Source organism: Pyrgilauda ruficollis, unplaced genomic scaffold, assembly GCF_017590135.1.
Source record: "Pyrgilauda ruficollis isolate IOZ18807 unplaced genomic scaffold, ASM1759013v1 scaffold79, whole genome shotgun sequence".
Taxonomy (NCBI): domain Eukaryota; kingdom Metazoa; phylum Chordata; class Aves; order Passeriformes; family Passeridae; genus Pyrgilauda; species Pyrgilauda ruficollis.
The window spans coordinates 4,292,882-4,315,717 of NW_024529821.1; the positions used below are offsets into that span (position 1 = coordinate 4,292,882).

A 22,836-nucleotide genomic window follows, 5' to 3' on the forward strand; every position below is an offset into this window, starting at 1 on the left:
CTTGGAGATGGTGGGAAGGGGCCTGAGCGTGTCCAGGAGAGGAGAACCACGCTGGGGCTGGGGCTGGAGGGACCTGGGAGCAGCCTGAGGGCTCTGGGTTTGTCTGCTTTGGAGAGAAGGAGGCTGAGGGACAGCCTCATCCCCCTCTGCAGCTTCCTGAGGAGGGGGCATGGAGAGGGAAGTGCTGATCTCATCTGCACAGATGCACCACGGGGCAGTGCCAGTGGCACAGAATTGCTGAGTGCCCGTGCTGGGTTCTGCACCCAGGGTGGAGCAATGCTGAGCACGAGGGTGGGCTGGGAGAGGAGGGGCTGGGGAGCAGCCCTCTGGAAGGGTCTGGGGCTGCTGGGTGCAGCAGCTCAGCAGGAACCATCGCCAGGAGGGCAGTGGCATCCTGGGGCACCCACACAGTGTGGGCAGCGGGTCAGGAGAGGGGCTGGCCTGGCTGTGCTCAGCACTGGGGCGCCTCACCCAGAGCGCTGCAGCCTTGGAGATGGTGGGAAGGGGCCTGAGCATGTCCAGGAGAGGAGAACCACGCTGGGGCTGGGGCTGGAGGGACCTGGGAGCAGCCTGAGGGCTCTGGGTTTGTCTGCTTTGGAGAGAAGGAGGCTGAGGGACAGCCTCATCCCCCTCTGCAGCTTCCTGAGGAGGGGGCATGGAGAGGGAAGTGCTGATCTCGTAGGAATGCTGCTCTCAAAGCAGGGCCAGGGGAGGTTCAGGCTGGACATGAGGAAGTGTTTCTTTATAAAGAATATAATCAAATACAGCAGCAGGCTTCCTGGAGAGGTGGTTGGTGCCCCAGACTGTCAGTGTTTAAGAGGCATTTGAGCAGTGGTGTAACTTTAGGGCAGCCCTGAACTGGTCAAAGCAGTTGGACCAGATGATTGTCATAGGTTCCTTCCAGCTGAACTGTTCTAACATGAAGGTTTTATTGGTTTTAGAGTTTGGTTTTACGTGCTACAGTCTGTTCTGTCATTTACGGTTTGTTGTACAAAACCACGTTGTCACCTTTCTGCTACAGAGGGCAGTGAGTCATTAATCTTCGGGCTTACTTGGCGTTTGTTAGTCATATCCGTATTTACTGATACGTGTCACTCAAAACCTGGGCTCTTGTATCCAAATGAAGCAGGTGGTGATAAGAAAGAGCCAGGGAATTTTCCAAAGGTAAATAGTGTCACTAAGCTGGTAACCTTTTACAACAAAAGGATGTTTTCTGTCAATATGGGTAGAGCAGTGGATGTCAGCAAAACCATTGATACTCTTCCCCACAATCCTCTCCAGGCTGAACAGGGATTTGAGTGGCCTGGCCTAATGGAAGGTGTCCCCTGCCCATGGCAGGGGGTTTGGAACAAGGTGAGCTTCCAACCGAAACCATCCTGTGATTCTGTGATTCTCCTGGACTGCCTGGGTAAGCTGTGGGACAGGTAATAAGCTGGCTCAGGCTGTGCTCAGAGGGATTTTACTCAGGGGTACTGGTTTGGAAATCCTTACTGGATGCCATGAGAGATGGGAAGGTGGTGTCTTATGCAGTAGCCATCTTCTCCACTATCTTTTCAGTGATGTTGAATCTTCCACAGAGCAGTGAAATAAATGTTCCATCCAGAGCCTTGTTCTTCAAAGAAAAACCATCCTAAAGAGTGTTTTCTGCTGTTTTAAGGCAGAACACAACCTCTACAAGGCTGCACGCTGTCAGATTGCACTAAGGATGCTGGCTTGTGCTCAGCAGTGTGTTGCAATGCCCTTCTCAATACAGTTCTAAGATCACACCTCTCTCAGCTTGGCCTTGTGGATGCTTTTGACAGAAATACCTCCATGTGTTCCATGGCCTGCCAGTACCTGCTCTCCACTCTTGTCTATTCAGCCCTTTCTCTCCACTATGGCACACTCCCCACCTCTCCCTTCATTCTTCAGGACGAGTCAGAGAGGAGCTGATTGTCCTCTTCTGGGGTGAAGCAAAGTGAACAATGCCATCACTTGCAAAGAGGAAGAATTTTGTCATGGAAATGGTGGTCAGGCATTGGGAGGGGCTGCTCAGGGAGGTGCTGGAGTCCCCATCCCTGGAGGTGTTCAAGGAATACCTGGACATGGTACTCAGTGCTCTGGGCTGGTTACAAGGTGAATATTGGTCACTCAATGGTCTTGGAGGTCTCTCCCAACCCAAATGGTTCTGGAATTCTGTGCTCTGTGAAAAGAGAAGACAGCCTGTGCAACACAGTCAGCCTGTGCTGCTTAGGTGTGGGGTGATGAAAAGCTATGAGAAGTCCATGATGTCGTTGGAAAAGAAAAATGCAGGATTTGCTTTCTGCCAGGATAGGCTGATGCAGCTAGTTCTTTCCGGATCAGGCTGTTTATATTTTCTGCCCTTTTCCTACACCATTCTTTCTTTTTTTCCCCCTAAACTAGTGACCATCACTGTGTAAAATACAGACTTTCCACATGAAAGGCTCCTTTTGGGAAGTGGAACTTTCCATAATTCTCTTTTTCAGCTGTATACAGAGAGGGTTCTTGGGAGGGAGACACACAACCCTGTGCTGTGGCCAGGGAAGTTCTGGCATAGCTCCATTTAACCATCTTCCTTACACTTGAAGATCCTAAAGCTTGTAAGATTTACTGTTTCACTAAACAATAAAGCAGTTCCCTGGGGGAATGCAAAGGAGGAGTTAGTGTAGGGTTATCTTTCCTAGACTTTGCTTCTGTGTTCTCAGTGATGCTTTCACATAATGGTGCACTCTTGTTTATAGGAGAGACAGGGTGGGTACATGTATGTGTATTTTTAGAAAGAATCATTGTGACAGGAATTTCTTGTCCAAAATTCTAATTTTTCTGAGACAGACTTAAATACTAGAATGCTGTGAATGCTCCACACTTAAGAACCAGTGCTCTTCTGGCACAGTAGGGACTTGTCTCTCTCTACTGTTTTTGCCTCTCTGTACAGGATTATGGCTGGCATAGAGTTAATTTTCTTGACAGTGGCTGGTCTGGATCTGTGTTTGGATCAGCGATGGAAGCGCAGGAATGTTGTAGCTGTTGCTCAGTGGTGCTTACACAACATCAAGGTCTATTCTGCTCCTCACCAGTGTGGAGCTGGGGTGTGCAAGGAGCTGGGGGAGACACAGCTGACCCTGACTGAGCACAGAGGTCTCCCACACCAGAGGAGACCATGCTCAGCAATAAAAGCTGGGGAGGAAGGAGGAAGGGGGGTGTTCCCAAGTCACCGTTATGCGTGATGGAGCCCAGCTTTCCTGGGATGGCCGAACACCCGCCTGCGGCGGGAGGCCGGGAATGAATTCCTTTTGATTTGCTTGCTTGTGCAGGTTTTGCTTTGCCTGTTAAACTGCCCTTGTCACAACCCACAAGTTTTTGCATTTTCACCTTCTGATTCTCCCCATCCTGCTGCAAGGGGCCGACTCACCCAAGGCCAGACCCCCAACAGGAAGCAGAGGCAGGATGGAGTGATGAATCTCACCCCAACTCACTAATTCTGTGTCACCTGGCTGCCCTTCAATGCCCCAGTCTCTGAGCAACCCGCCTCCACATGAGGACAAGTATTCGTGCCTGGCATAATTTTTTTTTTTTGGTGTAACCAAAGCTGACAATTCGTGTACAACACCCCAGGAGAGAGCAATGAATCAATTGTAAAAGTGTAAAAAATGGGCTTTTGTGATCCGTGGGCTCTACCAACCCCTGAGCGAGAAATGGCACAGCTGACGTGTGTAATGTAACAGGAGAAAGAGGTCGCTGAAATGTGCCCCCCCTGCCAGCAGCAGCTGGTGCTATGCCAAGAGTAACCCTAGAAATTCTCCATAAAAGAGCACATTGACTCAGGTTCTACCAAGAAACTCAAGGAAAGCAACCCTACACCTTGCTAATCTCTGCATCTTGGTAAGCGCTGGACTTGGGGCTGGTCTGGGGAAGCTGTGATTTTAAAAGAAATGCTGTGTATTTGGGTGCTCTGGAAATGCAGCAACATCGGTGAAGGATCCTGGAGTGCTGAGGATTTGGCTGCTGGTGGGGGGCCAACAGTATACAAGGGTTAGAAGGGAGATGACGCTGTGTGTGGGGAGGGAAAGGGGACCACCAGGAGGTGCATGGAACTCAGCATGGCTATAAAAGACCAAAGTAACAACTCAATCCCCTCTAATCCAGGCTGGGAGATGTGGGTACACTTTTAGTTGCCCAAATGAGGAGAGCATTGGCTTCATCCCAGTATGGGCAGCAGGGAGGTGACCCCACCTCCAGACCTGCAGGACAGATTTCGCTCTCCCAACACAAACTGCAGCCATCAAACCCAGTTTGTGGAGTCCTGGTGTACAGCAGCCTCAGTAGAATCTAAAATTCTTGCATAATATGAATTGTAACAGTTGTTAATGACACCAGAGATAAAGCGTAAAATAATGTCCCTTTAGGGGCAAGATTCCTCCCTCCCAAGGCCTGGATACAGCCAAGTCTGTTCAGCTCTTAACCTCCAGCTACAATAATTGCATTTTTACCAAAAAATTTGAAGTTTAAATGTTTTAAGAGGAATTTTCCATAGGTGAACACCATTCCTGTTTTGCTGTTGTCCTTAATTAGCTCTTGCCAAACGTGTCCAGCAGGGAATTCCTATCCTTACCCACTGAGAAAGAAGCAGATAAAAGGGACAGCAGGCACTGACCATGGCCCCTGGCGATGTGATGTTGTGCAGGGTGACAAAGGTCCAGTGCCCTCCAGCAGCTCCTGCCCAGATTGCCCAGATCCTGCTGTGAGCCTCCCTCCTGCAGCCAGGAGAGAAAGGGATCCCCTCTAAGGAATCCCGGTTCAACTTTTCCTTCCCAGCACAGCTGCTGCGAACGCCGTGTCCCGAGGCAGCTCTTTATACCTGTGTTGATGTCCTGGATACCAGTGCTTTTCATGGCTTATTAATTAACTCCCACCCACTTCTGGGAACACCTAGCCACTCCCTTCGTCCTCACCTATCCCAGCCATTTATAGCAGTGAACGGATGCTAGAAATAGAGACTTGGCCACTGAGAGCCAGAGGAGACAAACAGGCACTGCAGTCGGTTTGCAAAAGGAGATATTTCCCAGCTCGCAGCAGCATGAAAAGCCCTGGGTGCACTCCAAGGTAAGGGCAGAGGGTGCTGAGTGCTCGGGGTGCCGAACTAAAACTTGCTTTGCAGGAAGGTCTGGTTTAAGTAATCCCTGGAAGTTGTTAATAACCTATAGAGTTAGTTACAATTTGCTCCAGGGAAGGGATTCATTTTGCCATTGGTATTTCTTGTCTGCGTTCCAGGTCTTTTAATTTAAAAGAACCTTGTTCGCTTGATATAGATGTCTGATATTTTCAGCTTAAGCCAAAGGAACAAGAAGGGGGTCCCAAGCCTTAAAGCAGCTATAGCTGCACCTGTAGGAGAGGGAGATTTCCATGTTTTCTTCCCAGAGGGGAGGTAGCACAGCACAGGCTGGAAAGGCAAGTGGAAACTCTGGCACCAGCCTTGCCAAGTGCTCCGTGGGTTTTTTGGCTTCTTAGAATTTTGTGTCTCAGCAGTCAGCTCCCATGTGCCACTTAAGGGTCTTCCAGGCTCGTTCAGGTAACTTCAGCGCAGCATTCAAATTTGGGCTTTCTCTCTTGAACTTGGCTTCACCAGACCTTAGAGGTATTTTGCAACCTAAACAATTCCGTGATGCTGTGCAGGTTAGAGACTTGCAGTGTTGTGACAAAGGGGGTGTGTGACACTAAGGGAACACAGCTTAAGGCTCTCACAGAGATGTGCCAGCGTGGTGGGGGCCAAGCGGGGGTGAAATGCCAGTGCAGCTTTGCAGACATAGGATCAGAATATTCTGAGCTGGAAAGGATCCACAGGGATCATCGAGTGCAGCTCCTGGTTCTGCAAAGGACAATCCCAAATACCACACCAAGTGCATGAGAGCATTTTCCAAATGCTTCTTAATATTCTCATAATTTCCATTACATGCATTTGAAGCACAGAGAGCCTGAGATGTAATCATTCTCTGCAGAATTTCAAACAGTTGTCATGTCTTGCTCATTCTGGAATGAATACTGGAAGCAGGTCTGGTAGCAAATCCCACACTGGCCCTGTGCTGTTTTCTGGGAGAGCAGTGACACTGTGTTCAAAACACTGCGTATGCTCCAGGTGAAGATCCTACTCGTTTTCTGTCAGTAAAAACCCTGAAACATTTCAAGAGCTCATTTGTTTCCAAGCACAAGATGTGCAGAAATGATGGAGGCTTGTTGTAAGAGGAGGGAAAGGTGCCATCAGTTTGCTGCATGAGAGATTTGTTTATTCAGCCACCTTATTCCCCCCAGTGTGTGTGGGGATGTCACACTGGAGCCAGTGACAGCCCTGACAGTGTAACTGTGGGTGGCCAAGCCCAGGGGGTGATGGGGACAGGATTCCATGAGTGCACTGGCCAGCACCCTGGGTACCTGCAGCCCTCCTCTCATCCCCAGGGTCTCCCACACTCCTCCCTGGGGATCTCCTCGATCCCTGCCCTTGGCTCTTTCTCTGGACAACTTCCTTGCTCGCCTTTGCTGGCCTGAGGTGCAGCAGAGTTCCCTCTGTGTCACCACTCCCTGCTCGTTGCCTGGGCTGGAAGGCAGATACCTTTCCATCCATCCATCCATCCATCCATCCATCCATCCATCCATCCATCCATCCATCCATCCCAGGCACAGGAACAAGCACCATGCCATGATAATGCACTGTTTGTCATCCCTGGGACAAGGAGCCTGCCATTTCTGCATGGGGACTGGCACCTGCATGGACCCTGCAGAGATCAGTCACTCTTGCTCCTTAAAACTGACCATTCCAGGAAGAAATAGTTTTGGCCTAGATAATTCAAACCTTCATTTGTCCCTGTGTCTCCAGGGACAAAATCTAGCTGTTGTTTTCTTTGGGCCACATCCAGATAAAATGGGTCTCTGGGAGCATTCAGTTAGGCTGGAGTTTGGCTCAGTGTGCTGAATGTGTCTGAATATTTGGGGGCAGAATGGCACAGTGTAATCCTTTATTTAAGTAAACAACTACTAAAATATTGTGGGATGCCTTGAGGTGATACGGTGCAGAGGTCTACAGAGCCTGTCTTCTTGCAGCAGAAGGGATTGATAGTTCTTCTAGAGCATATTGTGATCTGGATCTGCCTTCAGGATGATTTTGGGTGTATGTGATTTGTTTGCCCCATAGAACATCATTCAGAGTTGCCATTTTGGGGACACTACCTAAATTAATAAATGGACTGTTACTGCACCCGTTAAACTCAACAGAAAGCGTGCAGCAGGAGGATGTCAGCTTAGGGAGGACCTCCAGGCAGACAGGGTGATGTGCTTTGGAAAACCATCAGACAGAAGGCAGCCTCAGTTTAAATGGAAGACCAAGAAGATTGGTGTGGGGGCTGCATGCAGCTTGCTCCCTGCCCATTAGCTCCTCTGCCTTTCTTCTCCCATCTGATCTCTAAGGACAGGGGATTGTCCCACTCCCATCCCCCTAACAGGCCTGGGGCCAAAAAATTAGGAAATCCTGATGAAATCTTGCCTGCAGGTCTGTCTTGAAACTCATCATGCAGAAGCTGTGCTGCAAATTCCTGTCAGAGATGGGTACCAGCTATGGCTGAGGGTCTTCCCTGGCTTTCCAAAGGGCTTTTGGAGGAAGACTTGAAGGCTTGCTTGCTCCTTTTGGAGGGTGGAAACAAGTGTGACCATACCATGCCATAAATTTGGATTATGTCTTCTCAAAACAGTGTAAAGCCTGAGCCAGATCTGCTGCATTTTGGCCGTGTCTGCAAATATGAGATTCACACAGAGCTAAAAAAGCTTCTAGGGTGAGAGAAGTCAGATCAAACTTGGTAGTGAAAAATTCCTTTTAGGTGGGCATCAAGCCTTCAAAAGATCCCCTCTGTGTCCCAGCTGGAGTACACTGGTGATGATCATGGTACCATAGGATTGTTTGAATTGGAAGAGACATTAAAGACCATGCCATTCCACCCGCCTGCAATATGCAGGCAACCCTTGATACATCGTGGTTGCTTAATTAGTGCTGGAAATTACTCCTCCCTCATCATTATCCACCCCCCCATTTCAAAGTGGGGTGTAATAAATCCATTACAGGTGCTGTTAGGTTATTTGATTTTCCATCTGGAAAAAATTGTACTTATATTGCAAAAGACCCGCAGTTTGGTGAATTTTTTTCCTCAGTTTAGTGGTTTTTTTCCCAATCCCTATCTTCTGGAGTGATGTGATTACAGGAGCCGCTCAGGTTTCTCACTAGGGAAGTCTTTATACCCCTACAAAGGGCTCGTTTTCTGGTGAATAATCTAGGAGTTTGAATAGTGAATAAGCTCTAAAGCCCCAGAAAACCAAAAGAAAAGCAAAACAAAAGGCAGCCAAGCAGAGCAGGAGGCTGTGGGAAGAGCTTAAGCTCTGCCTGAAGCACACTGTGTCTTGCCAAAGGCTGAATTAGGAGGGTAATAGAAAAAGTGCAGTTTCTCACTGTCTTGCCTCTAACGCCTGCTAACACCTGCTCAAGGTCCAAAGGTGGCTGCCAAAACTGAGATATAAAACTGTGCTCACATTCCTGAGGGCAAGATGCAAAATGTGGTGGTTTGGGGAAGGATTATTGGATAAAAATCCACTGAAACTCTTATTTTTTTCCAGGCATGCCAGGTGTCTCATCATTTTCAGTTTCTGCCTGGGACTTTCCTGCCTCTCGGGATTCTTCCATATGAAGAGTAAGAATTACAGGTAAGTGAGGCAGAAGCAAGGTTGCACAATTTCCTGTGCCTGGAGCAGCTGGGACGTGACCTCTAACACCTGATTTATTTCTCATAAGGCCTTGGGCTAATGTTCAAAGGGAGGTGGCTCAAAACTAGGTGCTTGTTTGGGGAAGGAATCGAATTAGCCAAAGCGCAGCCTCTTTGAGACAAAAGGGGATTGAGCTGAAGTCTTTTTAGTGAGGGTCTGGAGAGGGGGAAAACTGGAGGGGGAAAACATCTACACTGAAGGGTTGGGGCTGATTTGGACCAGCTGCAGGTGTGGTGTCAGGGGAGCCCCTGGGTTTGGCTTTGCCAGATCTCAGAGATGGGGTGCAGCACCAGAGAATCTCTTTGCCCCATCTCTCCCCTTGCTGCAGAATCTCAAAGAGCCACGAGGAGCTGCTGATCCCTCCCACGCCGTGCCATGCCAAGACAAACGTCATGTTCCTCAAAACCCACAAGACTGCCAGCAGCACTGTGCTCAACATCATGTTCAGGTTTGCAGAGAGGTACAACCTCACTGTCGCCCTCCCTGCTGACCAGCTCTTCCACCTGGGATACCCAAGGACTTTCGTGGCCCAGTTTGTGGAGGGCTTTGAAACCATAGGCCAAAATTACAACATCATGTGCAATCACCTGCGGTTTAACCCCTTGGAGGTAAGAAAGAGCCATGACACCTGAGGAGAAACTTGGCTGGGACAGGACTAACCTCTTCTTCCTCCCACAAATAGGTAAAAAGGGTGATGGCAGCCAACACCTTCTACTTCTCCATCCTGAGGAACCCCATTCCTCTGCTGGAGTCTTCCTACATCTACTACAAGGACTATGTGCCTGCCTTCAGGAGCTCCAAGGATGTGAACGAGTTCCTGGAATCACCCACAAAGTATTACCACCCAGCAGATTACAGGAAAAACATCTACGCCAGGAATATCATGTGGTTTGACTTCGGCTATGACAACAACGCGGAGGATGACACGAACTATACCCAGGCTGTCCTGGAGGAGATCGAGCAGCACTTCCACCTCATCTTAATAGCAGACTACTTTGATGAGTCCATGATCCTCTTGAAGCACACTTTGTGCTGGGATCTGGATGATGTGATTTACTTCAAGCTCAATTCCAGAAGCCAGGATACTGTCCAGACGTTGACTCCGGAAAGTGAGGAGCAGATAAAAGCCTGGTGCTCGCTGGACTGGAAGCTCTACCTGCACTTCAACCAGAGCTTCTGGAGGAGAATTGAGGAGACCATAGGGCTGGAGATGCTGGAAAAGGAGGTGGATCACCTGCGGACCAGACAGAAGGAGCTCATGGAGACTTGTCTCTCAGAGCAGGAGGCAGTGAGGAAGGATCACATCAGGAATAAAGCTCTCCTACCTTTCCAGTCAGGGGCTGCAAATATCCTGGGTTACAACATCAAACAAGACTTGGACAACACGACTCTGAGAACCTGCCAGAAAATGGTCATACCAGAGCTCCAGTACACGTCTTACCTTTATGCTGTCCAACACCCGCACAAGAAAAGGAAAGATGTGGGATTGCCATTGCTGTGGACCAGTCTCCAGGAGAAGATGCAGCTCCCAGGGTCCAACTAGGACATGTGACAACCCACTGTGGCTTCCCACCGCTTTGCATCACCCCTTGTCTGACATGAAACTGACCCACAGGACTCCTGTACATGAGGGGGAGGCAGTGGGGGCTTTGTTTAGGGACACCAAGTTGGTGGTTGGTCTCTTTTTGGGGACCTTGAGCCAAAGGCTTTGCATTGTCCAGATCCTGGGTGATCCCATCTGCCTGCTCCTGGCTGGAGGGAGCCAGGCTGGCTGCAGCTGGCCAAGACATTCCAGCCTCTTAATCATTAATCAGGAGGTTGATCATTTGCCTTCATTTGATTTTATTTGATATCCATTGTTGCATCAGTCTGGTCACAGCTCACTGGAGCAAGTCCTGATTTCGGAGGGTTTAGGGGAGGGGGAGGGAAGTGAGGGGGGTGTGACAAGGGGACACAGTGCTCAGAGAAGCAGGAGAGATGGTGGGTGTCCCATCCAGCAGCATCCGCGCTCAGTGAGGACTAACCACACACACTGCTGGAGCTGCCTTTGCTGTGGGAGTCCCAGGCATCCTGCCCAAAGCCAGGCAGGCTGGCTGCCTTGCCCAGTGGCATGTAAGCTGTGTCTCTCACATGTGTCACCAGGTGAATGGGCCTCTGTCACATGTGGAAGAGCTTGGTGCTCCCCTGGGAGGAGGTTTTGCCCCTCGATCTCAGGCAAGGTTGCCTGGGCATGCATGTTCCTTTGGGTGCAGCATCCCCAAAGCCCTTTTTTTGGCAAAGCAGACACTTTTTTGGAGCTCCCATTGCTGTGTTGGCCAAACTCTCTGGCACGGATTAGGAGGGGATGGAGTGAGGCACAGCTTTGGGCACACTGGTGCATGCAGGTCCCTGCTGCTGCCCTGACCAGCACGAGCAGGAGGAGATGCTGACCCAGCTTTAAAATACTGGGGTTTTATCAGTGTAAGTTGGCACTAACAGATGTGTTGGGAACAGATGACAAGCAGTGACACCAAATCCATTTGGCTTGGTGCTGCCATCCTCACAAACCTTCCTGCCACAGCAGCAGGGCCCTGGATGGCAGGATGGAGAGGATGGATCTGGGGTCACTTGGCTGGCACAGTGTTGCCTTGGGGGTGAAGCTGTGGGACAGCAGCTCCAGCTTGGAAGCAGGAGTGATGCTGTCAGGGGGAGAGGGGTGAGAAGTAGAGCCAGGATTTTCCTCAGTTGTGTTTAGCAGCTGAGGCAGGGGTTAACCAGCCCAGGTGTCCAGCAGGAACAACCCATATTAACAGCACTTTGCTTCACTAAAATTAACCTGAGGCTTTTGTAGCAGCCAGGCAGACCTGCTGGAGCCACACATGGTCACCCTGGGCCCCAGGCAGTTCTGCAGCCTCCACCTCAGCTTTCCTCTTGGAGCATCTGATCCGTGATTTGCCATATGAATTTTGTCAAACCCTTTTAGCTAAACTGATCACAGAGATGGAATATTGGAATATAGGTATAAAAATGTTTTCTTAGTAGTTGATCTGTGTGCAGATGGGGGTCCTGGGAAGTCTGGGGATCCTGGGAGGGCTGGGGTTCCTGGGAAGTTTGTGGATTCTGTAGTGCTGGGGGTCCTGATAGGGCTGGGGATCCTGGAGAGGCTGGGAGGGCTGGGGGTCCCGGGAGGGCTGGGACCCTCTGGACCACAGCTCCCAGGCTGGGGAGCTCCGAGCAGGGTGGACTGTGGTGAACATGGGCTGGAGCCCCTTGACAGGGAAGTCCAGCCTCTCCCAGCCTGCAGGAGGAGGGAAACTGAGGCAGGAGATTCTTGGATCCCCTTGCTTCCCCTCCCGGGGTCCGAGCAAGGTGGCTCGGCAGCCGCGGGCCCCCGGCTGTGCCCGAGCCCATAACGGAGCCTTTGTGCCCCGGGCGCCGCCGCAGCGCCGCTGCTGACTCAGGGATTTCTGCCGGGCACGCCGTGGGAGCCCCGTGACCCATCGGAGGGGGGACCCTGGAGGAGAGGGGCGGCGGCGAAGCAGTGAGGCGACAGCTCTGCGGAAAGCCGGCGCTACTCCGTGCTGGGGCCGAGGGACAGAGGGGACACTCCCGCTGAGCAGGACCCGGTGAGTGCCTTCGCTTTCTCCGGGGGGTGTTGAATCAGCAAAAGCTCCTGATGAAACCACAGGTGAGAGTGGCTCCAGCTGAGCCTGGAGTGGATGACCATCTCCTTCTGTGGTGGTAATCTCCAGAAAAATGTAGGGACATAAGCAGGGGACAGCTGACCTGTCCCTGAAGGAAAGGTATTTGGGAATAGCTCTCACCTACTGCGACAGGGACAGCCCAGCTGGGGACCCCGCTGTTGGTGCTGTGCACCTCAGCTTCCCCCCACAGAGGAGGGAGAACAAGGGGTCAGCTGGGTCCATTGTACTGGAGGCAGCACAGGAACACTCCCTGACCCTGTCACGATGAGCCCGGGCTGCTCCGGAGCTCTCGTCTGTGGGCTCTGCCCTCCCAGTGCCCGCTGGAAGAGAGCATGGAGCTGCAGCTCTCACCCTGCTCTCTGCTCACCGGCCTTGATTTCCCAGACAGGCATCTTAAAGATCAAATTCATTTTATTTCATTTTTATTTTGGGATCCCCAGGTCAGCCTCCTCGCTGGTACCGTGTGCCCTGATGGACCTCTGAGCTGTGGTGACACACTCAGCCCCTCTCCACCCCAGCCCTGCCCCTCAGCCCCTGCTCCCGGGGGCTTACCCAGACCCAAGCCCACCAAGTTAAACTCCAAACCCTTCCAAGGACAACCCCACAGCCCTGTCCATGCCCAACCTTCCCATGTGTCCCCACCTTCACCAGCCCACCACATCCTTGTGCTGCAGCTGCCATGGGCTCCCGGCACTTCCCGGCCCGGACGGTGCTCTTTGAGAAGGAATCCAGCGGTGTCACGTACCGTGTGCCCGCCCTGCTCTACCTGCCCTGCGTGGCCAAGCTGCTGGCGTTCGCCGAGGAGCGGCTCAGCGCCGACGATGCCCACGCCAACCTGCTGGTGCTGCGCCGTGGCACCATCTACGGCAGCTACGTGGAGGTGGGACGGGCGCACCAGCATGGGGACATGCTGAGGGCTGTCCCCATCGCTTGGGTGTGGCATAGCCAGGCTGCTGGAGGCAGCCACATGGGGAGGGGAGGCTGGCATGGGTGGAGTGAATCACAGGGTCACAGGTTGGTTTTGGTTGGAAGGGATCTCAAAGGCCATCTTATTGCATGCCCTGCCATGGGCAGGGACACCTTCTGCTGTCACTGATTGCCTCCAAGCCACGTCCAGCCGAGCTGGGAATACTTCAAGGATGGGGCAGCCACAGCTGTTCTGGGCAAAAAAGTGGGATGGTCCTTACCCTCTCTGTCCTCTCCTCCTCCTCCTCCTCCTCCCTGGCAGTGGGAAGACATGCGTGTGCTGGAGACAGCAACGCTGCAGCACCATCGGTCAATGAACCCCTGCCCGCTCTACGATGAGTTCACGGGCACCCTCTTCCTCTTCTTCATCACGGTGCTGGGTAGGACACCCGAAGCCTACCAGATTGTCACTGGCCAAAATGTCACCCGCCTCTGCTGTGTCACCAGTGCTGACCAGGGCCTGAGCTGGAGCACAGCCACAGATCTGACCCAGCAGGTCATTGGTGCGACCATCAAAGGTACCCAGCTGCAGGGGGTGAGGAGAGGGGAGAGCAGCCAGCATGGGGGTGGCTCTGGGTTTTGGTCTCCTGAAGCCACCAGTGGCATTGCTAGGGGTGACTTTGACATAGGAATCCCACAAACTTCCAAAAAGGTGGAGGAGGACCTCAAGCAGAGGGGAGAAGGGATGGAGGGAGTATCCGTATCAGTTACTGGGAGTGGGGAGAAGATGGAGAGGCCCCATAGCCATAGGTAGGAGCATGTGTGAGGACAGCTAGGTAGCACTGGGCTCTGTTGCCCTCCCAACCCACCACTTGGCTTGGCTTGACTGAGAGGAAGCCCTTGGGACCTTTCCACATTGGGCATGGCAGGCCACCGTGGTGGTCACTCTTGACCCCATCCCACCCTCATCCCTCTCCATCTGTGCTCTCCAGACTGGGCGACGTTCGCGCTGGGCCCCGGGCACGGGATCCAGCTGCGTTCTGGCCGGCTGCTGGTGCCCGCCTACAGTTACCACATCGACTGCAAGGAGTGCTTCGGGCAGCTCTGCAAGACCACCCCGCACTCCTTCGCCTTCTACAGCGACGACCACGGCCGCGGCTGGCGCTTCGGGGAGTTCATCCCCAACCTGCAGACGGGCGAGTGCCAGCTGGTCTCTGTGGATGAGGAGGACGGATCCAATGTCCTCTACTGCAACGCCCGCAGCCCCTTGGGCTTCAGGGTCCAGGCGCTCAGCACGGATGACGGGGCTGTCTTCCACGGCGGGCAGCTGGTCCAGCGGCTGGTGGAGCCCCCCCACGGCTGTCACGGCAGTGTCATTGGCTTCCCCGCGCCCTTCCTGTATGTCCCCACCGCCTCCTGGGACACCGGGATGCCCCCCCGAGGCTCAGTTTGCCGGCTGCTTCCTGGGGCGCTCCGGGGGTTTGGGCACCCGCCCGCCCAACAGGCAGGAGGTGCTGAGCTGCCCGCTGGCAACCACCACAAGCCAGATGAGCCCGACGGGGATTGTCCTACCCCAGGGCGTCACGATGACTCCCACAATGTCACCTCGGTCCAGAGAGACTCTGCAGCAACCCCCAGCCCCACTCCCTTCTTCCAAGCACCAACGTGGATCCTCTACTCCCACCCCACCAGCTCCATGTCACGGGTGAACATGGGGGTTCACCTGAGCACCTTCCCCAGGGACGCAGAGAGCTGGACAGAGCCCTGGGTCATCTACGAGGGCCCGAGCGCTTACTCGGACCTGGCGTACATGGAGCTGCCCTACAGGGACGCGCCGGTGGCCGGCGGCACGGCCATCGCCTTCGCCTGCCTCTACGAGAACGGGATGAGGTCTCCCTACGAGCAGATCTCCTTCAGCATGTTCACGCTGCACGACGTGCTCCAGAACATCCCCCTGACGGCCGCTGCTCCCCGGCGGCGCCGCGCGGGGAAGAGGAGGAAGAGGAGGAAGAGGAGCTGCCTCATCTCCTAGAGCCTGCCCAGGTTGGCTCCCGTCACCACCCCAGTGCTGGATCCTGGAGCATCAACCCACAGGCTGGGTTCTGCCACCATCCAGCACGGCCACACAGCACAGAGGTGTGTTACTGTCCCCACACTGGGGTTTATCTCATTTTTATTGCTATTTTTTAAATTCTGTTTTGGGTAGGGAGGCTTTTGCCCCCAGGCTCCTCTCCAAGCGAGAGCCACCTCTGGAAACAGATACTGGGGGGCAACAGCAGCAGTGCAGGGGGGAGGCAGCCAGGGGTACCCTGTGCCAGCCCTGTGTGCCAGGTGCTGGCTCAGGGGGATGTGGTGCTCCAGCTGTGCCATACCTAGTACCACCACCCTGCTCTGAGGGCTTTCCTCCCCTTGTTATAAATAGTTATGCTATATACATATGGTATATAATGTTAAATTCTTTCTTTTTCATGAAAAGGCTTTTTTCAATGGTCTCTCTGAAGTCACTCTGAGGGTTTGGGCTGGGGTAGAGTTCCGTTCCTTCATTGTAGCTGGGATGGGGCTGGGGTTTATATTTGGGCTGATGATAAAGAAATGTTTGTATTGCATTACTTGTCTGTCTGGGCTTTTAGTTCTCTCTCTTCATTATTTTCCTTTTTATTACAATTTATTATCATTATTTCAATTAAAGTGTCTTTATGTCAACCCAGGAGATGTCACACTTTCACCCCTCCAATTCTCTCACCCTCCCATGGCATGGGGGTGAGTGGCTCAGGTGCCAGCTGGGGTTCAACCACCCCAATGGCCCAGTTACTGCTTTGTCTGCTCTGGGATTTGGTTTTTTATGTGCCATGGCCATCAGTGCTCTCCTCTGATCTTTGTCAGTGTGGAGACAACCCCCTCCCAGCCCATCAGGCTCAGGCCCACACTGGGTCCTGTGAAGGTTGTGGGGAAGGGGTTGAGCACAGGAGCGGGGTCCTGCTCTGGGGAATGAGCAGCAGCTGCTCCTGACACTGGTGTGTGGGTGAACTTTGGGGGTTACACCTCAATTCCTGCTCTGCCTCCCCCAGCACGACTCCATCCCAGTGCTCCAGCACGGCTCCTCAGGGCTCCTTCGCCTGTCCTGGCCCGTGCAGGTGACAAACACCCTGCTCAAGTGCCCTAAATATGAACTGATTAACAAAACTGATTAACAAGAGTGTCCAGCTCTTCACTCTGTGACACCACCATGTCTCATTTTCCACCGGGGTGGGTGGTGGCTGACAAATGACAGACAATATGTAGAATAAAAATTTTCAGCTCCACTGAAGTTGCAAAATAGAACTTAAAGACTAACTAGCAAGTGAGATAAAAAGGTGTAAAAGTAGGCAGACAGCATGCTAAACACAGCTGGAACCAGTGGAAAAACAGGTAATGAGGAACATGGTGACTTTTGTGGCAAAGTTATGTAACAAGAAACAGCAGCTTGTGCCCTGAGAGACATTCAAGGCAAGGTCACAGCACTGGGGCACTCAGGGAGTGCAGCCAGCAGACACCCCTGCAGACAGCCCTCTAGGATCAAAAGAGGACTTCCAGGAAGGGATGGAGGCATGTAAACTGCTTCTAGGAAAAGTGATGTTTATGTGTTCTCTAGGAAGCCCCTTGTAATGAACCTGTCTGATCATGATGGAGCAAAGCCCCTGCTGTGGAGCTCCACAACACACATTCAGCTACAGGAGATATCCTGCGTGTGTCCAGCTCTGTGATGAGGAATGCCTGCTTTCTAATGCTCCAAATGGGGTCAGAAATTGCTTCTCTGCCTCCTGTCAGTACCACGAGGGGTGGCTGAGGCAGATGCTGGGCTCATGCCGGGATGCTGGAAGCCAGGTCCTCACCTCCATCCCTTACCGGGCCATTTCCCAACCCCAAACGGCCGCCAGCCCCAAGGGAAGGGACCTGGCCCAGCCAGGGGAGCTGCACAGGAGCAGCCCTTGGCTCGTCAGCCCCTGGGTGTCCATCCCAGGGGGCTCTGTCAGTCTCACACAGGGCTCTTGCACCGGGCTGGGGTCACGGCTCCTGCTGTGCCCTCTCTGCGGCGTGTGCCGGCAGCCAAGTGACAGCCGAGGTGACACCTCCTCCTGGCACTGCCACCGGGCCCTACTTGCCGTCGCAGAAGCCGCAGAGGCAGCCCAGGCAGCCGTTGAGGATCTGCAGCAAGGCCAGCACCATCTCGGCCACGCTGATGAGCAGCAGGAGGGAGAACAGGACCACGTGCCAGGTGACGATGCCCTGGGGCTCCAGGCAGACGCTCCAGCTTCTCCGGTTGTACAGGTAGTTCTCAGTCCTGTGTGACAGGAAGGGGAGAAGCTGCAGGGTGCTGCCTGCAGCAGGTCCAGAATCCCATCACTTTCTGCCATGAAACATCCCCCAAACATCCCATCCTACATCCAAGGGATGAGCAGAATAAAAGCTTAGAAGCAAAAAAGAAAGGAGCAGGCAAGAAAAAGAATGGTTAGAAGAATCACATGCATGCATGTGTGTGAATCTAAAAAGAGAACAGAATTATTTTGTAGCACATACGGTGACAGGAGGGAAAGAAACCTATACAAGAACTAATTCTGCCATCTCTCCTGAATTGACCTGACCACTGGAAGCAAAAATATGGAAGCTAATGTCAAGATGTTCCAGTGCAAAAACATTGGAATAAAACATTAACCATGGGTTCAGATATGATGAAATGTTGGTAAGAGTCTGAAGTAAAGAAATGGGAGCAGTGGGGTTCAAAGAGTGAATACAAAGGGATGATTCCACTTCATAATAAACTACCAAACAGTGCTGCAACGTCTTATTTGAGTTCTGTTCTGTTACTTGATATTACAATTGCTTCATCTGGGAGGTGGGAGGGTGATGATGGAAAGCACCACGTAGAAACCCATGGAAGGTGAGGATTCCTCCAGCTACCAGGGTCTTGCATCAACCACCACCAGCAAGCACCCACCCCCCCTCCCCTTCATTAATCCACTTAATTAGCAATAAGTTGAGGCAGCAGCGGTGATTCAGCCCTCACCTGGCATCAGGCCCCAGGTCAGTGGCATCCAGGAAGGGGTACCCCCAGCGGGCCGAGTGCCCGGGGCCGAGCGCGGTGCTGTTGTGGAGGCAGAGCGGCCCGTTCGTCAGCCCCACCCCGCAGAGCACGAAGCAGGCGGCAGCGCCCAGGAGAGCCAGCTTGGACAGCACCACGGACAGGAACGCCTGCAGCGACACCCGCGGGGCACGCACTAATCAGGGGGACACAAAAAGCGGCTGCAGCTTGTCAGCAGAGTTTGGGAACAGAGGGGGGAAACTGCCCTCCCCAGCTGTGGCTGAGGATGGAGGCGCGGCTGGGATGGCAGACGTGGGCAGGGAGGAGGGAGAGGCAGGGACCTGCAGAGCCCATCCCAGCACGGACTGGAGCCTGTCCCCTGCGGAGGTGACACCCTGCCGTGGCACCCTGCCACAGGAGAGCAGCACCCTGCCTCAGGACCCGCTGGGGGACGGGGGGCGTTCACCACATCCCACCGTGGCACCTGAGAAAGGGGTCTGTGCCCAGCACAGGGGAGGGGGACCCGCCACAACCCACCGTGGCAGGGGAGGGTCCCTGCCCTGTGCCACCTCGGGGCCCTGGCAGGGGAGGGTCCCTGCCCTGTGCCACCTCGGGGCCCTGGCAGGGGAGGGTCCCTGCCCTGTGCCACCCTGCCCTGTGCCGCCGCGGGGACACGGAGGAGCTGCCCAGGCCACGTCCCGCCGCGCTGCCCGGCTCGGGCTCCCGGCCCCGGCTTACGCTGTGGCGGGCGGAGCAGCCGGAGCGCCGCCAGCCCAGCGCCGTGACGTGAGTCGCTGCCAGCAGCACCTGCGGGGACAAAAGCACAGCTGGGGGACAAAGGGGAGCCGCCTGCCCTGCTCCATCCCTCTGGCCCTGCTCCAGAGCCGGCAGAAGGGCGGGCGCGCCCCGCGGTACTCACGGCGATGCCGCCGCCCCAGAGCCCCGGCACGGCGCGGGCGTGGCTGCCGATGTGCCCCTCCCGCAGGTACTTGGATGCTCCGCCGGGGAACAGCAGGAGGATGCTGGCTGCCACGGAGAGCGTGCCCAGCACCAGCAGGCAGGGACCCACGATCCGGCTGCACTTCCCCACGCACATGGCTGTCCTGCATGGGCACGGGGAGGAGGAGGAGGAGGAGAGGAAGGGGCCCAGTGTGGCCCGCAGCGCCCCGAGGCTTCCCCACCCCGAGCCCTTCTCACAGCTGCGGGTGGTTGGGAGTTGCTGGGTTGTGCTTTTGGCTGCCACTGCCCCTACCTGAGGCAATTTCCAATGGAAATTCTTTGCCAAACGGGCACTGGTGTTCCCACATCCAACCCCAACACCTGTGTGGCTCCTTCAAAATGTGTCCCAGCTCCTGGCAGGGGAAGATGGTCTTTAAGGTCCCTTCCTACCAAAACCAATCTGAGATTGTACGGAAATGTTACTGCAGAGAGCCAAGCACCCACCCCAGCTCAGTTTGGCTTTCAGTGTTTACAACGAGCAGGAGAGAGCCAGGAAAGAGGCAAAATCCTTGTACAAGGGCTTGTGAAAGCACATTGGACTCCAATCGAATCCAACAGCAATTCCATCCCTGTCCCTGCCATAGGTCTGAGTATGTGAAACCAACTACATTTAATTAAGAAAACATTATTATCTATCCTCCAGTTCCACTGGCATCTTATTAAGTTATGAGTTTATCTACAAAGCACCTGCCCATCTCCAGGTGATACCTCGTCCAAAATTGCCTCTCTTCTGCACCTACAAGACCCTTTTTGTACAGGATGTCCTTTGGTCACTCTGGCATCGCTGACAACAGCACGGTTTGCTGTTGCCCTGGCTCCCAGCTGTTTTCTACCCTGAATTCTCTTGGCTTGAAGTTGGGCTCACACGTTTTCCCCTTTCCTGCTCGATTGCAGCCCGTTTTGCACAAGTTCCCCAGCTCCAGCTGGTTCTTGCTCTGGCTTTGCAAAGCAGAAGCGGCTGCGGCACCGCGGGGTTGGCTCTGTGAGAAGAGCAGCTCAGCCCCTCCTGCAGGGCCCCAGGGCCAGGGAGGAGCGGCCAGGGCAGCACATCCAGCCCTGGCACTGCCCGGGGGGCTGGGGGACACCAGTCCAGGGGGACACCAGTCCAGGGGGACCGACCACGCCAGTCCCAGCAGGGCCCTGGGGAGGGCTGAGCATGGAGGGACAGGGCCCTGAGACACCTGAGGGGGACCATCAGCTCCACACATCCTGGAGTCCCACCTCTCCTGATTTCCATCCTCCCTGCCTTGGTTACAGGGAATTTAGGGCCTCTTGCCCTCAGTGAGGTCCTGCCTGCAGCCCAGGGATTGTGTGTGGCTGTTTCCACACAGCCCAGGCATTGTGTGTGGCTGTTTCCTGCCACAGCCATGAGTGCCCTCTGTGAGTCCCACCTCCCCAACACCTTCTGGAACAGCTGCTGCTCCTCTGAGCTCACAGCCCGGGCTCTCACCTTTCTGCTCATCTCCCCTGCACCTCCCCAAGCACTCTCCTTCCCCTCCACTGCTGCCCTCTCCCTGGGGATGGCAGGGGGTCTCTTTCTCCCATGGTGTGCTGTCCCTCCCAAACCTCCCCCTGAGCACGCAGCTCCTCGGCCAACGCAGACAGACCCCTGTGCAGGGAGGGCAAAGCCAAAGTGCAGGTGCTCCTGTGTCCATCTGGAAGGCAGGACTCCCTTCTCCCTTCTCCATGACCAAAAGCACAGAGATTCCAGCAAAGTCCAGGGAGCTTCTCCCCCCTTCCCAGCTTACCTGGAGTGCTGCCACGCAGGGCAGCAGCGTCCAGCCCTGGATGAGCCCTGGCCCAGGCATCACCCATGGGTGATATTTATGACAGCTCAGCGAGTGCTCCCCTCCCTCCTGCCCCCCAAGGGCCGCCCACCAGGCTATGACCCCCTGTGTCCCCATCCCAGGGAAGGATGAGTGGCTGCATGAGCCAGCCTCTGCTGGCTCTTCCCCATTTCAGAATCTACACTGGCACAGCTCACCAAAACAGGCACACCCTCAGATTTTAAGGCTTCTACCACGTCTGCACTAAATGCCTCAACCACTGCCCGAGTAGTGAGCATTGCTGCTCCTGGAACAACCTGTTGGGATAATGCTTTCCTCTCTAATACTTCAATAAAAGCTTCAGAGCAAACATTCCCTTGTGTCCACGGGCTCCTACCTCCCACCCTCTGCTTCCTCACAGGTGTCTCAGCTTTTCCTCAGGTGCTGAGTGCATCCCCACCACGTGTGTCTCATGCCTTGGTAATGAGATATAGAGAGACAGGTTATTTCTGGATATCTTCATTATCATAAATCCTCAGATATCAGCATTTCCTATCTGCCATGGCTGGCAGTTAACGTGCCACGGGGAAACTCCACTTCCCACAGAGAAGGTCAGGAACAGGAGCAGGAGAACATCAATGACCTCTGAGAACAGGGAGAACAGGGAAACAATAGCACCAAAAAATGGCAAAAATGGGGCAGTTTTGTTGGCAGAGGAGTTGCAGGTGGCCCAAGCAAAGAGAAGAATGGCTCGTGGGCTGTGCAGGCAGAAGGAAGAACTCAAAGAAAAGTTTTGGGAGCCCTCCAAGAGCCACATGGGAAAAGATGAATGGGTGAGGCCGAGTTACAGCAGGCAATTCCATTCCTTGTGAATAAGAGCTGAGGAGCAGAGTATCTGACAGTCCCTCTGAAAGGAAAATCAGAGCTGGCACCAGGAGAGGAATTCCCATTTTAGTCACAGAATCCCAGAATAGTCTGAGGGGAAGGGACCCAGCAGGATCATGGAGTCCAACCCTGAAGCCCGTGCAGGGACTGAACCTGAGACCCTGGCAGCCTTAGCACTGGCCTCAAGCACCTGAGCTAATCTCAGGGTATTTCATCCTTAAATACAACAAATCAGTCTCCAAAACGAAGACAGACAACGCATGCAGGATAAGCAGAGTCCAAGTTCTCCTTCCTCTCTTTTTTCAATTTGAAAGAGGGGAACGTGTTTTTCACTCTGCTGGAAGAAAATGTTTTGCAACCTCATCCTGTGCCTTTCCTACGTCACAGCAATCTGAGGTTCCCACCACACACATGACCTGCTCCATCATCTCCCACAGAAAACCCCACGCCAGGAAGTGCGAAGCATCCAGCTGACTCTTCCCTGGATTGCTGATCTTTTCCTTATAAGAATAATCCTCATCGAAGGCTAATTTTAGCCCTGCACGTGAGGGGCTGCGTGCTTGCCTTTCTCACACCAGAGTTACTGTGAAAGTGTCAGCACAGCAAGGAGCTTGCTGCCAACTCACCCAGCCCTGGTGCAGCCAAACATGGTCCCACCTAACGCAGTTCCAGCGTGGCCAGGTCCTCCTGCTGGATCCTCACAGCTGGAGAGGGGCCTTCACCTCCCTGCTCTCCTGCCCTT

The 22,836-nt window shown here is 53.8% G+C and overlaps 3 protein-coding genes across 7 annotated transcripts; 2 read left to right on the forward strand and 1 right to left on the reverse strand.

Moving 5' to 3' along the window:
• The first annotated feature begins 753 nt into the window (after positions 1-753).
• On the forward strand, positions 754-10,689 carry GAL3ST2 (galactose-3-O-sulfotransferase 2). Of its 2 annotated transcripts, none has more exons than XM_041487041.1 (4): positions 754-3,882; positions 8,650-8,736; positions 9,125-9,404; positions 9,479-10,689. In XM_041487041.1, the coding sequence occupies exons 2-4, from the start codon at positions 8,717-8,719 to the stop codon at positions 10,337-10,339; spliced, it is 1,161 nt and encodes a 386-aa protein (XP_041342975.1). In that variant the 5' UTR covers positions 754-3,882; positions 8,650-8,716; the 3' UTR covers positions 10,340-10,689. The 2 variants fall into 2 exon arrangements, with proteins under 2 accessions (XP_041342975.1, XP_041342974.1); XM_041487040.1 differs by lacking the exon at positions 754-3,882 and adding an exon at positions 4,087-5,103.
• A 61-nt stretch (positions 10,690-10,750) lies between these two features.
• Positions 10,751-17,518, forward strand: NEU4 (neuraminidase 4). Of its 4 annotated transcripts, XR_005956811.1 has the most exons (5): positions 10,751-12,401; positions 13,154-13,359; positions 13,708-13,963; positions 14,378-15,521; positions 17,017-17,518. XR_005956811.1 is itself a non-coding variant. In XM_041486862.1 (4 exons), exons 2-4 carry the CDS (start codon positions 13,159-13,161, stop codon positions 15,415-15,417), a joined length of 1,497 nt encoding a protein of 498 aa, XP_041342796.1. In that variant the 5' UTR covers positions 10,751-12,401; positions 12,920-13,158; the 3' UTR covers positions 15,418-16,093. The 4 variants fall into 4 exon arrangements, 3 of the variants coding, with proteins under 3 accessions (XP_041342796.1, XP_041342797.1, XP_041342795.1); XM_041486862.1 differs by lacking the exon at positions 17,017-17,518 and having other exon boundaries at positions 12,920-13,359; positions 14,378-16,093; XM_041486863.1 differs by lacking the exon at positions 17,017-17,518 and having other exon boundaries at positions 13,131-13,359; positions 14,378-16,093.
• Positions 17,242-19,540, reverse strand: TM4SF19 (transmembrane 4 L six family member 19). Its single transcript, XM_041486866.1, has 4 exons — positions 19,364-19,540; positions 19,183-19,251; positions 18,430-18,614; positions 17,242-17,706 (listed from the first exon to the last, which is right to left on the reverse strand). Exons 1-4 carry the CDS (start codon positions 19,538-19,540, stop codon positions 17,520-17,522), a joined length of 618 nt encoding a protein of 205 aa, XP_041342800.1. The 3' UTR covers positions 17,242-17,519.
• Positions 19,541-22,836: the final 3,296 nt, after the last annotated feature.

Excerpts from the sequence above, each read along its gene's own strand:
- GAL3ST2 (XM_041487040.1), top strand. The coding sequence starts at position 4,982 with ATGCTAGAAATAGAGACTTGGCCACTGAGAGCCAGAGGAGACAAACAG. Across the intron at positions 8,737-9,124 it reads ATGAAGAGTAAGAATTACAG|AATCTCAAAGAGCCACGAGG; the intron begins GTAAGTGAGGCA and ends CCCTTGCTGCAG. Across the intron at positions 9,405-9,478 it reads TGCGGTTTAACCCCTTGGAG|GTAAAAAGGGTGATGGCAGC; the intron begins GTAAGAAAGAGC and ends TCCCACAAATAG.
- NEU4 (XM_041486862.1), top strand. The coding sequence starts at position 13,159 with ATGGGCTCCCGGCACTTCCCGGCCCGGACGGTGCTCTTTGAGAAGGAA. Across the intron at positions 13,360-13,707 it reads TCTACGGCAGCTACGTGGAG|TGGGAAGACATGCGTGTGCT; the intron begins GTGGGACGGGCG and ends CCTCCCTGGCAG. Across the intron at positions 13,964-14,377 it reads CATTGGTGCGACCATCAAAG|ACTGGGCGACGTTCGCGCTG; the intron begins GTACCCAGCTGC and ends TGTGCTCTCCAG.
- TM4SF19 (XM_041486866.1), bottom strand. The coding sequence starts at position 19,540 with ATGTGCGTGGGGAAGTGCAGCCGGATCGTGGGTCCCTGCCTGCTGGTG. Across the intron at positions 18,615-19,182 it reads GCTGCTCCGCCCGCCACAGC|GCGTTCCTGTCCGTGGTGCT; the intron begins GTAAGCCGGGGC and ends GTGTCGCTGCAG. Across the intron at positions 17,707-18,429 it reads GACCTGGGGCCTGATGCCAG|GACTGAGAACTACCTGTACA; the intron begins GTGAGGGCTGAA and ends CCTGTCACACAG.